This window comes from Cucurbita pepo, chromosome LG02, assembly GCF_002806865.2.
Source record: "Cucurbita pepo subsp. pepo cultivar mu-cu-16 chromosome LG02, ASM280686v2, whole genome shotgun sequence".
Lineage (NCBI taxonomy): Eukaryota > Viridiplantae > Streptophyta > Magnoliopsida > Cucurbitales > Cucurbitaceae > Cucurbita > Cucurbita pepo.
Genome location: NC_036639.1, coordinates 9,007,771 through 9,024,802, shown reverse-complemented (window position 1 = coordinate 9,024,802; position 17,032 = coordinate 9,007,771). Strand labels below are relative to the sequence as shown.

Sequence of the window (17,032 nt, the reverse complement as noted above, 5' to 3'; positions counted from 1 at the left end):
AAAAAAAAAAAAAAAAAAAAAGAAGGTTGTCAACAAATTTTGGGACTTGAAACTTGGTAGAAATTTAAAGGATAATGAAGCAATGGAATGGGTCGAATTAAGCCTTGATCGTGCTTTAGTGGTATTGTCAAACGAAGCAGACTCATTTACTTGGCTCCCTAGTGCCGACAGGGTCTTCTCTACAAAATTCTTGATGATGGACATGAGGAAAAAAGTAGAAGGAATAAATCCCACGCTAGTAAAGAGAGTATGGAAATGACGTCACCCTAAAAAGGTGAAATTCTTCCTTTGGGAAATAGCACATGAGTCATTAGCACAAGCGAAAATTTTCAAAGAAGAATGCTTACATTACTCTTTCTTCAGATTGGTGTCCATTATGCAAGAAAGAAAAGAAATGACAAAGCCACTTATTTATGCAATGCACATACGCTCAGAACTTTTGGACAACAATTCTTAGTATATTCGGATGACATCTCACATTTCCTAGGGAGGTAAAGGATCTATTGGACATGGCCTTAACGTACCACCCATTTAAGAATGCAAAAGGCCTACTCGGAAAAGCCTCATCATGACTTTCTTTTGGAATTTGTGAAAAGAAAGAAATAAAAAGATATTCGTGGAAAAAACACAGACTTATACATGGCTCTTCAACAATGTGGTTACCAAGCTATATCTTGATGTAAGCTGTCTAATATTTTTACTCCTATAGTTATACCTCCCTTCTTGTAAATTGGGAAGGTCTTTGTAATCATCATGGATATTACCTCTTTTTTTTGTAAATTTCAACCATCAATCAAATTGTCTCTTATAAAAAAGACAAGAAAAGAGACAAGAAAAGAGCTGAATGAAACCAATTTTATGCATGACGGACTAGCGTTAGTCATTATATTTAGAGCATTGATATGGAGGATCATTTGACTGCAAAAGCACCCTAGATAGATGATACTAGAATTGCTTGGTTAAAGGGCGATTCTACGGATAAAGAACTTAATTGAGAGTGAGATAGTTGGGCTAGTTATCACTGTGAATCGGTTAAGGGCTATTGGAACTCTTGGAATTTCTTTTTTCAAGGAAAGGAAACATTAGTATAGTGTTTGATGCGTGCAAAACTCTTTTTCAACCTGATCAAGGTGATAAACCTCCAATGGGTTATTTTATGGAGTGCAAGATAACATTTGTAGATTTTGATGATTTGCTATTGATTAGTATTGATGTAAAAGTAAAGACTGCCCAGCATGAAGAATTATTTATGAGTTTCCTAGTTTACCTTGCATCTAAATATGATACGGCTATAGATTAAGTTCTTTCTAGTTCAAGCATCTCATTGTTGGAAGACGATTATATTTGAAGTCTTTGCACAGAGAAGTTGCAAGTGATTTTTCCATTTGAGTCTATTATCCAAGTGAATAGAGGTAATATAGAGGTAGGATCGAACATGTCTTGAGGAAATCCCAATACACAGAAGTCAAATTCAAGAGATGTTGTTTGCCACTATTGTCACAAACCTAAACATATGAAATGTGATTGCAGGAAACTGTTGAATAAGAGCTAGTGGTTTCAATTTTTACATGTTACCTCTACTTCTTATGCAAAGGTCTATTATGATTTATTGAAGGAATGACCTGAATTATATCTATGTTAATCCTGGCCTTAATTATATCTATATTGTTATCTAGTATTTAAGAATTTAGTTAGTTAGTTTTTTTTTTTTTTTTTTTTTTTTTTTTTTTTTTTTTTTTTTTTTTTTNAGTATCTAGGGGTCTAGTTAAGGAGTGATGTGAGTAAGATAATTTAAACTTTTTTTAACATGGTATCAGAGCCATTCTATTTCGAGAGGTATGATTAATCGTGTAGCCTTTGTAGCTACCAATCTTCCACTTTAACTAAATTTATTCAGAGCCTTCATAACTACTGTTGAAGTCATGTCGTCAAAGTTGTGCGATCAATATTGTATATAATCCTATCCGGTCCAAGTTGGATATGGATGATATCTCTTTTGCAGCCTGAGGGGAGTATTGAGGGAATAGTGTTAATTATGCCTATGCAAATCCTAACATTAACATTCTTTGTCCTTAGTGTAATCATTTGTCTTCTTTAGGTAATCATTTGTCTTCTTTAGATTGTGAGTCCTCCCAGTTTGCTAAGTTTCATCTTCTAAGTCTGTACCCTAGGGTCAATAAACGAGCTAGTGCTCTTTTTTAGTTTGCCCATTTTGATGCCTGAGGTCAGTGTCCTATTGGGTCCAAGAGAGAGTTTGGTATTTTGTTTCTTGTAGACGATTATTCTCGTGCAATTTGGTTATATTTAATGAAAAGTCGCTGTAGAGTTTTTTCTCATTTTTGTAACTTCCATGTTGAAATTTGCTCAATTTAGTGGTTCTCTTAAAGTTCTACGAAGTAATAATGTTGAAGAATACTTCTCTCATGCTCTTAGTTCTTATTTAGGTGAACATGAAATTCTTCATCAATCCTCTTGTGTTGATACTCCATCTCAAAATGAAGTTGTAGAATGAAAGAATTGCCATCTCCTCAAAATTGCAAGAGCCTTAATGTTTCAGATGTATGTTCCAAAGTATTTTTGGTCTGACGTTGTTTTGACGGGCTTTTTTCTTAATAAATCGCATGCCTTCCTAAGTTCTTAAGGGTGAGATACCTTGTCATATTTTGTGTCTCAGACAACCTTTGTTTTCTCTTTTACTCAAACTATTTAGTTGTACTTCCTTGCTTGGGAAATTCACCCCCAACTCACAAAACTAGATCCGAAGTTCTTAAAATTTATATTTCTTGGTTATTCTCGTGTTCAGAAAAGGGTATTGGCGTTATTTTCAGTCTTGATCGATACTTTGTCTTTCTGATGTCACATTCTTTCAAAAAATTTCTTTCTTTTCTCCACCTTCAACTAAGAGTTAGGAGATCATTTAGAGGAAGATGATGATTTTCTTGTCTACATAATTGTTTCCTCTTTTGAGTCCTCTAACCATCCATCTCCATCTATACCTATTTCTAATGACCCACCTGCTACTCAAGTTTATTCTCGACGACCACCTCCCTTAGTTACATGCCTTGTACTAAAGGTTTCTTTGTCCTTGGATTCAGGAACAAACGATGATCTTCCTATTGCTCTTCTTAAAGGTAACGCCAGTACACTTATTCCATTTCCTCTTTTGTTTCATATAACCTTTTGTCATCTTCTACATGTTTTTTCATTGCATCCATGAAATCTGTAAGCGTTCCTAAAACTGTTCATGAAGTTTTGTCTCATTCTAGATGGTGTGCTGCAATAGTAGAAAGCATTGCCTTAGATGAGAATTGTACTTGGAATTTAATTTCTCTTCTGGTAGGAAATAAGCTATCAATTGTACATGGGCAAGCAGTCGATGTCAATCCAGAGGACCTGTAGCTCGGTCGAAGTCTCGTCTTGTAACACAAAGACTATGCAAAAACTTATGGTGTCGATTATTCTGATACTTTTTCTCCGGTTGCTAAATTGGCTTTTGTCAGGTTATTTGTTCCATTAGCATCCATTCATCGTTGGCTCTTGCATCAACCTGATATTAAAAACACCTTTTTTTATGGTGATCTTCAAGAAGAGGTGTATATGGAGCAACCACAAGATTGCTCAGGGGGAGAATGGAATGGTATATCACCTTTTTAAATCCTTGTATGGATTTAAGTAGAGACCACAAGCATGGTTTGGAAAATTAAATTAGGTGATTGAAAACTTTGGAATGTGGAAAAGCACATCAGATCATTTTGTCTTTTATAAACAATTTGAAAGTTGTGTCATTCCGTTGGATGTGTATGTTGATGATGTTATAACTGGTGATGACACATTAGGCACCCGATCACTCTAGACCTTTCTCCATTGATCAAAAAACAGAAACCACTGTAGATGGAGATCATCTTCTCCTTTCTTTTTTTTTTTTCACGGTTGATGGAGGTCATCTTTTCCTTTTTTTTTTTTTTTCCACGGTAGATGGAGGTCATCTTTTCCTTTCTTTTTTTTCCACGGTAGATGGAGGTCATTTTTTAACCTTTTTTTGGTGGAGGCTTACTAAATGTTTTGGGTTTCACTTCAAGATGATGATTTGGCTCACCGTTTTAACAAGTCTGGGGTTGTGTAGTATGAGATTCTTAAGTCTGATTTCTGTTGTCTTTGTTTGGTGTGTGTGTGTGTGTGTGTGTGTGTGTGTGTGTGTGTGTGTGTGTGATTTGTAATTCATCCCATTCTTTTGTAAAAGTGTTTATTTTGTTGGTTTTCCATTTGTAAATGTAAGTGTTTTGTGGATAATTATGAGTTTTAAGTGTCAAATGTGTTACTAATAAATTAGTGTTGAGAAAGAGCTTCTATTCTATCCATAAACCCATTTCTTCATTGATTGAGAAAATCAATTCTGACTTATATTTCTCATATGTGGCATATGCATGATTATATATACGGTTGAATCTCTAATCATGTGATGCTTGTAGCTTGCTTAAAGGCTTCTCTGCTCTCATCAGCTTGTTCTTCATCTACATTTCACAGGAAATGGGATTACTGGAAATAAAGCATGGTTTGCTTCAGATAGCAGAATCTTTGAACTTTCTTCATAGCAATGCACATCTCATTCACCGTGCTATATCTCCTGAGGTACAATTTTATTTCAACTTTTTCCTTGCTTGGGATCAGGCTAAGTTAATTGGTGAAAATCGTTTTGATTAAAAAAAGTTAATTCTCTGTTTAGTACCTCATTTTCTTGGTAGCTTAAAACCGTTTTTTAAAAATCCTGAGATTATGTGAAATTGGTTTTTTGCTTCATTGAGAATTGAAAAGGCACAAGTGATGAAGTGTTGAATGATACGAACTCAGTAGAGTTGTTGAGAGAAATACCCCCCACTTCAAAATAACAAAGAAGATTGCAGAAAAGCTCCCATCTTAGAGTATCTTCTATTTTATTGGTCTCAGATCCTCAAACATGTAGACTCAATTCATGATTCAATAGCTGCCGATAATTTGAACCACGAACAGAAACTAGATACAACTCCCCACCCATCCACTCTGTGCAGTTCCTAATACATTTGATCTGTCTATGTAACTTGAAATTATGACTTTGCAGAATGTCCTCATCACTTCAAATGGAGCTTGGAAACTTGCTGGATTTGGCTTTGCAATTCCAGTCGATCAGACTTCGAGTGACATGACTGCCATGCAGACTTTCCACTACTCTGTGAGTTCGACATCCACTGGTTGCTTGTTAAATTTTAAACGTTATAAAATCTGTTGGATGGAGCCTTTGTCAGGCAGTTGTGATCTGAAAAGGAGGTCAAGTCTTTTTGATATGGAACTTTCCATTTATATGCATTTTCATTCTTTTATGATTTATTCACTCTGTAATCCTGTTCCATTGGTTTGTAAAAAAGAAAGAAAGAAAATCCTGTTTCAGTTTCATGCTCCAGCCTTCAGTTTAGTCATAAATTTTACATCCTTATTAGTGTGTTTTGTATCTATGATTACTGGGCGTTGCTTTTATCCTCATGTTGATGTACAAGCTAGCCAGCTTCCTATAATTTTCACTCTTTATACAGATTTTGCTCATACAATATTATGATATGAATTAAAGATCATCGTCACCAAAACTAATTGAGACTTCTATGTTAATTTTTGTTAAAATGCACAGGAGTATGACGTTGAAGATTCTGTGCTACCTCTTCAGCCATCGCTGAATTATACTGCTCCTGAGTTGGTCAAAAGTAAATCATCTTTGGCTGGAAGTTCCTCTGATATTTTCAGCTTTGGATGCCTTGCTTACCATTTGGTTGCTAGAAAGCCTCTGTTTGACTGCTTCAACAATGTTAAAATGGTATTTCCAAGTTCATTCTCTCTGAACTTAATCACCTTTTCTGACTAATTTGCTTACAATGCTTATTGTTGCAAGTTTAAATCATCTTACTCGCTTTTTTTTTTTTTTTTTTTTTTTTTTTTTTTTTTTTTTTTTTTTTTNAGAATGACATGTCTCTTTTATAGGGAAAGACCGACTAAATCTAAATCAATAGATAATCTAAGTTTCCTAAATACTATAAATCAAATCTCTAATTACTATGTCACAATAGATCTAAATAATAATTTCTAGATACTAGGATAATTAAATCTAAATAATAACCCCTAGATATTAGGTAATTAAATTTAAATCAATCCAACCAAAATCAATCCAACCAGATAAATTAGGGAGTTTCAGTACATCCCTTGTTTAATGAGATTACATAAATAACCTTCGACACTCCATTCAAGCTGAGTAACAGATATCAATCATTCTTAGTTTGGATACTAACTCATGAACTAAACAAATATGTCCTAAATTAATGCTAATATATTTGACTAATGGGAAAGTCTTGTCCAGATAATTTTGATTTTCATGATAGGAGATTCTTGTTTTTCTGGTCTTTCCTTACATATTTCAATTAGTTTGAGTCTCCTTAAATGGCTTGATGCAGAAGTAAAACCATATTCTTGGTCTTCAGCGGAAGAAATCAAGTACAAAACTCCCTTTGATTTCTAGTTTAGTTAATTAAGAATCACTGGTGTTTCTAATGTGAATTTATTAGCCAAGCGTATAAAATTAGTACATTTTTCCTGTTTTCTTTTCTTGAGGCTAGCAGACCTTTATGATTATGACTGGTGTTAATGAAGGTGTTGAGAGGTCTGCTGTAATTTTATTAAGAACACACTAAAAGTTTCAGCTGATGTCCTGTAGCACTTGTTATTGAGCTTCAATTAGTCTGCCTGTAAGCGTTGAGGTCCGGGAGTGATTAAGATTCCTGGTCCTAAAACTTGTAAAGCGATAAAGTATTAGTATGCATTGGAAAATAGCATGCTATTACAAAGGCTTGCTTTTAGTGTCCTCAACTGTGTGCTACTGTACCACTACCCGTTATGCATGGTACACAAATCAATTAGCTATTCTTTTCAACTTAAGTGAATTGGAAATGTTGTATGCTGAATTATGTATCTAAACCACATTATGTATTATGATGCTGGAAGCTTGATAATGTTGCCATATATTGGTTGGTTTTGTACATGTATTAGCTTTTCTTTTAAGGATGTGTACATGGTGCACTAAAGCTTTATTGTTGTGCTTAGTAGTTGTTATAGAGTTACTTTTCATCTCTCTATCTGAATTCTTAAAGGTATAGACTGAGGATAATATACCTGTTGGAAAAACTATTATATGAAAGTTAAAGGAATTGGCACAAATATGCTTGTAAATCATACCATTTATCGAAGTTCCTAATTCTTGTTATTTTTTTCTTTTGGTTTTCTGTTCCTTCCCCCTTAGTACATGAATTCCTTAACTTACCTGTCAACTGAGTCGTTTGCTTCAATTCCTCGGGAGTTAGTTCCTGATTTGCAAAGAATGCTCTCATCAAATGAGTCTCTCCGGCCAACAGCAATGACGTTCACAGGTAATACAATTGGGAATTCCATCTAACTGATACATCCTCCTTCAGCTTCAAGGGAAATTATGTTGATTAAGTTGTAACATTGGATATTCGGTACCGTCCACCGAAGTTGGAAAATAGAAACGATTGCACAAATTACATGCTTTTGATGAAACATAATATGAGATTCGAATTATCCTTTTCATGTTGATCATGCCACTTGTAAGTATGCTTAATGTTAGATCCTTTGTGATTCTGACTAAAGCACTCCCCCCAGAAAAAAGCACAATATTAGTCATTTTTCCATTTTTTCAAATCTACATTTATTTGATTTTCTTGCAGATTCCCCATTTTTTCGGGATGACACAAGGCTGCGTGCTATTCGCTTTCTTGACCACATGCTTGTAATTCTTTCCATTTCAACTTTACTGATTTGTGTTTCGCTGAAGTGTTTTCCAGCAGTTACTTACAATAACAAAGGATAGTTGAAATTGGAAATTTGTTACTTTATTATTAATACTTTTCAGGAAAGAGATAACATGCAAAAGTCTGACTTCTTGAAAGCTCTATCTGATATGTGGAAAGATTTTGATTCCCGTATATTGCGCTATAAGGTTTGAGTTTCTTCTGGCATATTTATCTATGAATTTTCTGGTTGTTGTCATGCTTTCTGATCTTACATTATAAAATTTTGTTTCTTTTATTAGATACAAAAATTCATTGATTGAATGAAACATGTTAGGTGATAGAAAACAAGCTAAAGATAATCGTTGTTGGTTGACTAAGTGCCCAGTGGTCAAGGCCCAAGGGGACATGGTGAAAAGCCGTAAACCATGTCTTTGATGCATGGGTTTAAATTATGTGGCCACCACCTACCCAACTCTCTTTTGCCAAATTTTATAGGATTAAAATGGTTGTTCTCTGAGGTAGATGAGACTACACGTAAACTAGTCTATATGCTTACAATTAAAGGGGGGGAAAAAAAAACAGGAACAGCCAACGATTTATGATAAACTTCCCCAGTTTGTAGAAATGGACGGACGGACTACAGTTGAAAAAACTCCTTAGGATGCAACTACAAAAGGAACCAAAGATACTAGATGCTATTTTTTGAAGCAAAAGTCAGCCTTATCAAAGTAAAACACCAGAATTTGAATCCTCAGTGATGAACAACTAATGGATTGCAATTGTTGCCCCTCCGTTTTGTTTTTTTTTTTTTTTTTTTTTCTTAGGTTGAATTATTTGATTACACTTAATAACGCAATTTCCAGCAACACCCTTGTCTTGGACATGGTGCTTTGATTACTTACAAGTTATCTCAGCTCGCATTCCAATTAGTAATTACTCCACGGAGTAAGAATATAAATAAGTCCATCAAATGCTCACACACATTTATAAGACGAGGAGTTTACTAGTAGTCTTGTGCTTTCCCAACTTAAAATATATATATGTAGTAAAAGAATAGGGATCTCCCATTGAGGGTTTCGTTGGGTCTTTTGCAGGTCCTTCCACCTCTCTGTGCAGAATTACGTAATATGGTTATACAACCTATAATTCTTCCCATGGTATTCACAATAGCAGAGTCTCAGGTACAAAACCTCCATAGTTTCATTATTTATTTATTTATTAATCTTACTAAGGTATCATGCAAAAGTTGACGTTGAAGTTTACAGAATTGATGGGGGCCCTATGAAGTTTATTAATTTCATGTTATATTCTTTATTTCCATTTTTTTTTTTTTCTAATGAGATTTCCTGGCATACTGCAGTTCCACTAAAAATCTGAAGTTGGTAGGTGTATGGTACTAAATATTAATAAAATATAGCATATCTCAATTTGTTCCTAAATGCTAAACATACGTATATATGTAGACACACCACACACATTTTTGTTGCTTTCTTTTAAGATGTGCAATTTTCTTTTTCGTAGGTGGACTTGGTAAATACATGTTTGGTTCTGAGTATAACTTAATATGGATAAATTAAGGATGGTATTGGTTAATTTGTTCCCGTATTTAAAAATATATATAGATAGATATAAATACATATACACAAATACATACACAGATATGTATATAAATGTATATATCACTCATGCATTTTAGTTGCTTTCTTTCAAGTTTGTCCGGTTTTCTTTTTCGTATGTGGACATGGTAAATACATGTTCTGAATATAAACTAGTGATGGTATTGATCAATTTGTTCCCTTATATTAACACACACACACATATATACATGTTCATGCATGCATGCACACATTCATATCTATATAAATGTATATGAGTTTTCTAAGATTGTGTTGCTTGAACCTGGACTTCGTAATGCATGGATTTTTTTTTATTATTTACTTATTTATTTTTCTGCATTACTTTTGGGTCTGAGGTGTGTTAAACAAGCCAAGAAGTTGCGACTTCGTCTAGATTGATATGTAGAATCTGGAATTTTTTAGGAATGGATTTAATGACTTGAATCTTGTTGTTGTTCAATTTGTATATTTCAGCTGGACTATATTGTTGCCTTATCTATCCGTCTTATAATAAAAAATAGAGACACTTCATGGTTCATTTACAAGGGAGGAACTGATGTTTAATTGGCTGACATATTGTTAGCTTCTCTCCTTGGTTGATGCCTTCATCTTCTCTGTTTTGAGAAATATAATCTTTCATTGATGGGATGAAATGTAAAATATGAAAACTATATACCCCTACATCAAGGAGCTGTACTAAAATCTTTTTTCTATATATAAATGATGGTATGAGTGTGATATGACCCTCCTAAGACCACAGTCAGAGGTTCTTATTTTTATCAATTGGAGGGCCTTTTTTTTAGTATATTCCGCTGTTCGTGTATTTACTAGTTAGTTGTGACTTGTTTTATCTTCCATTTCTTCTGCGGTTCATCTATTTACTATTTGGTTTTGTGGGATTATATTTTTGGAATATAAGATTAATTTCTTAAATCTTGCAGGATAAACATGATTTTGAGCTATCAACTTTGCCATCTCTTGTTCCTGTCCTGAGTACTGCTTCAGGTGACACATTATTGCTGCTTGTGAAGCGTGCCGATCTTATTATTACCAAGGTAACGTCAAGTAGTTATGCTTTTTGTGAGGTGATGCTAGTTGGTAATTTTACATGCTAAAATGTCACAAATTATATATAGTGCTTTAATTCCACATCTATCTTTATTTTATAATACCGTGATGTCAAGGGAGAGGTGAATAATTTTTTGAGTGTAGAGTGGAACATAAAAGCTTCTTGATACCACTCGATTATGAGTCGTGACCAAGGAATTAAGGAATTAATTTAGAGGAATAGAGACATGGGAAGGTTTCGTGATATAAGGGGGATGGATGCAGAGTCTTTGGTCGAAAAAAGAATGAAGGAAACCATTATCGCAGCTCCAGTGGAAAAGCTCTTCAGGAATACAGGGGGAAAGTTCCTTGCGGCTACAGAAGCTAGTTAACTGTAGGGACCATTTTTGGAGATTTCAAATTATCTGACAGTGGAGATTGGATTGGAGTACAATCCTAATTTAAGTAGCTAGCAGCTACATGAAGGAGATGTGTGTTTAGATGCTTTCTGGTCAGATACTATAAAAAATGCCAAAAATCATTAGGTTAAAACTGGTGAAGGGAAAATCTTTTGGCATATAGGGGAAGAAAGAAATCGAAGTCTTCAATGACCAGGGTGGAGGCGTTAGGAGGAGACCTTGAAATAACTATTACCAAGATTCAATGTTCACTCTGGAGTCCTTTTTAAAAAAAGAAAAAAAAAATTTATCCCCGAGATTTAATATTCTCGAGAGATGCGAAAACAAAAGCCTCAAGAAAAAGTTAACGAGGCAAGAAAGAGATAGACTAAAAGTAGGAATGACCAGAGAAACATTGATCAAGATCCATACCCTAGCATCTTTTCCGAAGAGTGATTACTTGATCTCTAAGGATAAAGAAACCATCCCACAACGATCTCCTCTGTATCGATAGAGAGCGACAAGACCCTATGGAGATCGAAGAAGAGAGATCAGGAAAAGACAACACTAAGACTATCTAATGCAACTCTTATTCGAAAGGAAATAAAGACTAAGGACAAGGAAAAAGGATGAACAAAGGTTTACTGCTAACCCAAAGGATGCTCCCAAAAAGAAACTCGTGATCCTTCCTCAACATAACACTTGATAAATTCAGAAAAGGGGGGAACAAGGAGAAAAAGCTTCCCGAAGGTTTTCGCTAAGATCCCGAAACTCCCCACTTGAAATCCACTCAGAAGCATGGGAGCCATGCCCACTCACAGTCATTCTATACCCGAAAGTGCAATATTCTAAAAGGATACGCCACAACCTTTTGTCCAAAAGAGCTTTGTTGTGCATTCTCAAGCTCCCAATGCCCAGACTTGCTCGCTCAACAAGCTTCAATACCATCTCCCACTTTACCAAATGGGATCTTCCCCCTCCCACAAAGTTCCTTAGTCTCTGAAGCATTTTACTCATGGTGACTAGGATCCTAAACAAGGACAAGAAGAGTTGATAATCTCACTTAAGACTGCCCGCATAAGAGTAAGTCTCCCCTCTTGGGAGAAAAAAACCTTCTTCCAACTCGACAACTATTTTAGGAACTTTTCCGATACATAATTCCAAAAAACATGGCTTTTAGGATTACCACTGAAAGGGAGCCCTAAATAAGTAGAAGAGAGCTGGCTAACGTCACATCCCATTGTCATGGCCGATGATGCTAACATGGAAGGACAACAAAATATCTTTTCCTTATCCACCTTAAATCCATTTAGCACATTCTTTTCCACTTCTGTCGTCACAAGCCTGATGCCACCACTAAGAGAAAAAGGAAAGGCGATACAGATCACATTGCCAAATTCCCTTTGTTGCATAAATATTGCTTTTAGGTCTCCCATTAAGAAAAATAGAGAAATTTGCTGATCTGACACAACTCCACATCCAAGTTCTCCACTTGGTTCTAAAACCCTTCTTCCCGAAACTATATCTAGGAAACTCCAATCCACATGGTCATACGCATTCTTAAAGTCAATCTTAAAGATCATTTCTTCCTCTTTTCTCTCCTTATAGTCCTTGGTGGCTTCATTAGCAATAAGAACTTGATCTAATCCAAAGTTCTCTGCCCTACAATAAAAGCTCCATAAGAACTAGAGATAGTACTAGGAAGCACTCACCTCAATCTATCAGCTAAGGTCTTAGCAATAATCTTATACAAACTTGCTACAAGGCTCATGGGTCTAATATCTTTTACCTTGCTTTCTCTTTCTTAGGAATGAGACACACGTAGGTTTCATTCTTTCTAGAATCAATAATACCCCTCTCACGAAACTCACAGAAAACCTTCCACAAGACCTCCTTAATGCTACCCCAACAATCCTAAAAGAAGGCTATAGTGAAGCCGTCAGGACCAAGCCTAAAACCACCAAGTTAGGGGAGTTTGGTGAAGGACGAAAAATTGAACAAATAAATTTGAAGTGCTCACCAAGGATGTTGACGTTGCTGATCTTCGAAGGGAGTGGTTCTCATGTATATATGTTTTCAGACCGAGTTTTTTACAAAGTTAACCATTTGATGGAAACAGCCAAGATGGTAGCAATTTCTCTGTGCATGGCAGGCAATGTGCTAAGCTTGGTTCTGATGAATCGAGAAGAGGAATTGGCATATTGTTGGGAGGAATTTAGGTAGACATTGATTAAATGATTCCAGTTGCATGGGAGGGGCTCCATATATGAATGCTTTTCATCCCTCTGTTAAGAAACAAGTGTGTGAGCGTATCAAGCAATTTGAGGTGTTGGTTGGTTGCACTGTTGAACTGTTACGTGAAGCTCCAGGTCTTGAAATTGGTGGACTTTGGCCAACAATCAAGGAAGTGACCCTCAAAGCAAGGGAGATATACTTCAAGAGGGAGGCCATGGAGGTGGGAGCTCTTTTTGAACCTAGCCTTTCACCCAAACAAATTCATATAATTAAACAAATATACCTTGTCCGTTTGGAAGAAAAGTGATGTGATAGGGGTTAGCTTTGGGACTGGTTTGGAAGGCTACAACAAAACTACTAGGGAGAAAGGATTGCATTTTGGCACAAGGATAAATATTATCAGGAATGACTACTTGTTAACAAGAGAGAACCAAGGTGGTTAAGGAGCCCATGATGTGATGGAAGTTGTCGTATTGTCACTTAGTTTGGCTGTCGGGATCTTGTTGCGGCGGACAATGAAACTGAAAGGAAAAGCACAAGAGAACTTGATGTTGGTCGTGGTGGGACTATGCATGAATTCATACTAGGTCTCAGTATTCAAGAAATCTTGGTATCTTATTTGAACTTATAACTGTTCTGTACAATTTAATCTTTGAAAATGTTCGCATGAATTTGTTTCATTGTGGACACTTGAATAACATTTACTACATTTGGCTGATTTTTCAGCCATCAGTTTATGTATGCCTTTTCCCTCCTTTGTTTTTCAATTCTATTTGATAGCATGTTCAAAGGCAACTTTTCTCATTCAACCAGTCTGACATTTTTGTAGACCAATCAAGAAGCGTTAATAACAAGTGTCCTGCCATTGATTGTTCGGGCTTATGATGATAATGATGCTCGCATACAAGAGGAAGGTCTGAGAAAATCAGTTTCCCTTGCCAAGCAACTTGATACACAGGTGAGAGCGCCATATCTTGTGTTTATGATCGCTTTCTAGTTTATCCCCTCAAACCCTCTTCCTTTTCATGAAGGTGGGATAGTTAGTCTGCAAATGCATCAAAGAAGTGATGCTAGATGTACACATACTTTGTTTGCTGTCTCTCTCTCTTTTCTTTATTCATTTATTTTTCTTGAAGCCTTTTTTAATTAAGAAATAGTAGTTTTAGGTTGTCTCAACAAGTTTCAAACTATCAAATATTATCTTTTTTGACCTTTTTGATGGTATGCACCACCCTTGCATTCACATTTGCTTAAATCGTCGTGTTCTTACAGTTGGTGAAACAAACAATTTTGCCCCGTGTTCACACCTTAGCTCTAAAGACGACAGTTGCTGCGGTAAGTATGTTCTTGCAGTTCTATTTGATTCTTCGTTCTTTGAAGTTCTTTACTATTTGTTTGGTGTCTTGTCATCTTTTTTGTAATTCCTCCCTTCTAATGAAAGTAAAGTACCATTTCCTATCCAAAAAAAAGAAAAGGAAAAAAAAAAAGGTAATTACAATTGATTGATACGTGGTTGCTTTTTATAGGCATTCATCTGTTAACCTTTCTATATCCTTGAGTGCACCTGAGAGAATTATAATAATGATGTTGACATGAATTACTTACGAGAGATTCCTGCTTCATTTTGATTGAGATGCATTATTGATGGTTCCTTCTAAGTGATTTTGGAATGGTAAATTAGCATCTTCCTATTTCTCTATTGACTATTGACTATTGATTAGGCACTTTCTGCTCAATTGTGTGATGTGTTTTACATATGTAAAAATGTGAGTGGTAATTTGGGCTTTCCTTCCTACGTACAGGTCAGAGTCAATGCTTTGCTCTGCTTTGGAGAATTGGTTCCGATGCTTGATAAACACGCAGTTCTAGAAATCTTGCAAACAATTCAACGTTGTACAGCTGTTGACCGATCTGCTCCTACTCTCATGTGTACCCTTGGGGTAGCAAATTCAATCCTTAAGCAGGTACTTACCATATCTAGTTCAACCTGTTTTTGGAAGGATACTCTTGCAAAAGACTTGTGGACTACTTGAACCAATTTGCCTTCTGACACTCATTTTGTCAGTATGGAATTGAATTTGTTGCGGAGCATGTTCTTCCTTTACTCGCACCTCTTCTTACAGCCCAACAATTAAATGTTCAGCAGTTTGCTAAATATATGCTTTTTGTCAAGGACATTCTCAGGTAATATTGTTAAACACTACAACCAAAATCTGTATGCATGATTGAGGGCACGCACGTTAATGTAGCTTCATCCTTTTGGAGAGGTTACTCTTAGCAGTATATTTCTGATTCTAACGATATTTATCCATCACAGGAAAATAGAAGAGAAAAGAGGAGTCACTGTTTCTGATTCTGGAGTATCAGGAATAAAACCCTCTCTGATTTCTAATGGCTCACAGTCACAATCATCAAGCACAGCAAGTGATGTCTCGGTTCCAACAATAAAAAGTCGACCTGCTTGGGACGAAGATTGGGGCCCGACTTCTAAGACACCTGCATCCTCACAAAGTTCTACTGGCAATGTCTTGTCTGCTCCTGTTGTTCTTGGTGGTCAATCCATAGCTGGAAATTCTATACAAACAAATTCTGTTGTGACGACATCTCTGTCTAGTAATCAAACTGTTGCATCCTGCCTTCCAGTTGATATTGAGTGGCCTCCTCAGAACTCTACCAGTAGTACACCCATAATAGCTGATTCTGGGATGCAAGCAACTACAGGATCATCATCCACTTCAAGCTTGGATGGCGAGGACCCTTTTGCTGACTGGCCTCCACGTCCCAGTGGATCATTAGCTGGTGCATCAGGAGCTTCAAACAACGGAGTGGTCGGACCATCCAAGAACAAATATGGAACTGGTTCATCCATGACTACACCGAACAGTTTGAACTTTCAAACAAACGACAATGCTAGTTGGACCCTCAACAACCAAAATACTAGTGAACCAATGCAAAATCATGGAACTTCGACTTTCAATTCAAGCAGTCCGGGGAGTGGAGGCATCAATTCCCTAAATTCTATTGGATTCCAGAAGCAAAATCAGGGAATACCATCCCAGGTTACTTATGATGCCGACAAGAAATCCACTGATCTTGGATCCATATTTGCGCCAAGTAAGAGTGATCATAATATTGCACCTAGACTTGCCCCACCCCCCACAACTGCTATTGGTAGAGGAAGAGGAAGAGGGAGGGGGGTTTCCTCAACACCTCGTTCTACTCAAAACAAATCATCATCTGGGCAACCTCCCCTGATGGATTTGCTGTAGTGGGTGGATTCTCTGTATCAGAAATATTTGGAAGATACAGATTGCCTTTTGTAGATTTTCGATCTTGTGGCACCCAGAGATGGATCTGAGGAACTGCATATCAGGTATGAGTACATTTTTTTGACCCTTGCAAGTAAAGCGTGAGTTGGGAATGCGAGTTGATTTTTGGTAAATGCATTTTTTTCTGTTTATAATCAAAATTTTGAACTAGTTTATAATGGAAATTTTGTATGCCTCTCAAAGTTGTATTATTCATTCATATATAAGTTCCACTCCCAGTTTGTGACTAGTTTTTGAATGACAATAAAGGAAGTTAATTCATGTCTCCCCAATGCTTCATAAGGGTTTATGCCTCTTCAGTTATCTCTCTCCCTCGTTTTGTCAATTGATATCACATATGATGCCATTTCTTCAACCCACTCATCGTGCTCTTCCTATGCTCCCTTCAAAGTTCAAATAGTTTATATATTCTACCAAAACTAACTTAGTAATTTTCGGGACTTACTAGCTTCCCATATCACTAAATTCACAACCAATTTTTAGATTTTAGGTTTGATAATTTCTAGTTTTTACTTTATGGTCCCTTAGTTCATTTTGGTCCCTGTACTTTTGATTCATTTTGATGTCAGTACTTTTAAAAAGTT

General features: G+C 36.0%; 1 protein-coding gene across 6 annotated transcripts in view; it reads left to right on the top strand.

Moving 5' to 3' along the window:
- The window catches only part of LOC111789029 (SCY1-like protein 2), an 18,721-nt gene extending 2,006 nt beyond the window's left edge, over positions 1–16,715 (top strand). Inside the window, exons 1-16 of one of the 6 annotated variants that reach the window (XM_023669642.1) lie at positions 2,508–2,559; positions 3,096–3,131; positions 3,501–3,637; positions 4,525–4,629; positions 5,096–5,206; positions 5,657–5,839; positions 7,313–7,439; positions 7,758–7,819; positions 7,943–8,029; positions 8,918–9,004; positions 10,381–10,494; positions 13,949–14,077; positions 14,392–14,454; positions 14,922–15,083; positions 15,185–15,303; positions 15,437–16,715. In XM_023669642.1, coding sequence (XP_023525410.1) covers positions 3,572–3,637; positions 4,525–4,629; positions 5,096–5,206; positions 5,657–5,839; positions 7,313–7,439; positions 7,758–7,819; positions 7,943–8,029; positions 8,918–9,004; positions 10,381–10,494; positions 13,949–14,077; positions 14,392–14,454; positions 14,922–15,083; positions 15,185–15,303; positions 15,437–16,388 — 2,367 coding nt within the window. In that variant the 5' untranslated portion in view covers positions 2,508–2,559; positions 3,096–3,131; positions 3,501–3,571 and the 3' untranslated portion in view covers positions 16,389–16,715. The other 5 variants (XM_023669641.1, XM_023669639.1, XM_023669643.1 and 2 more) reach the window with 5 other exon arrangements.
- Positions 16,716–17,032: the final 317 nt, after the last annotated feature.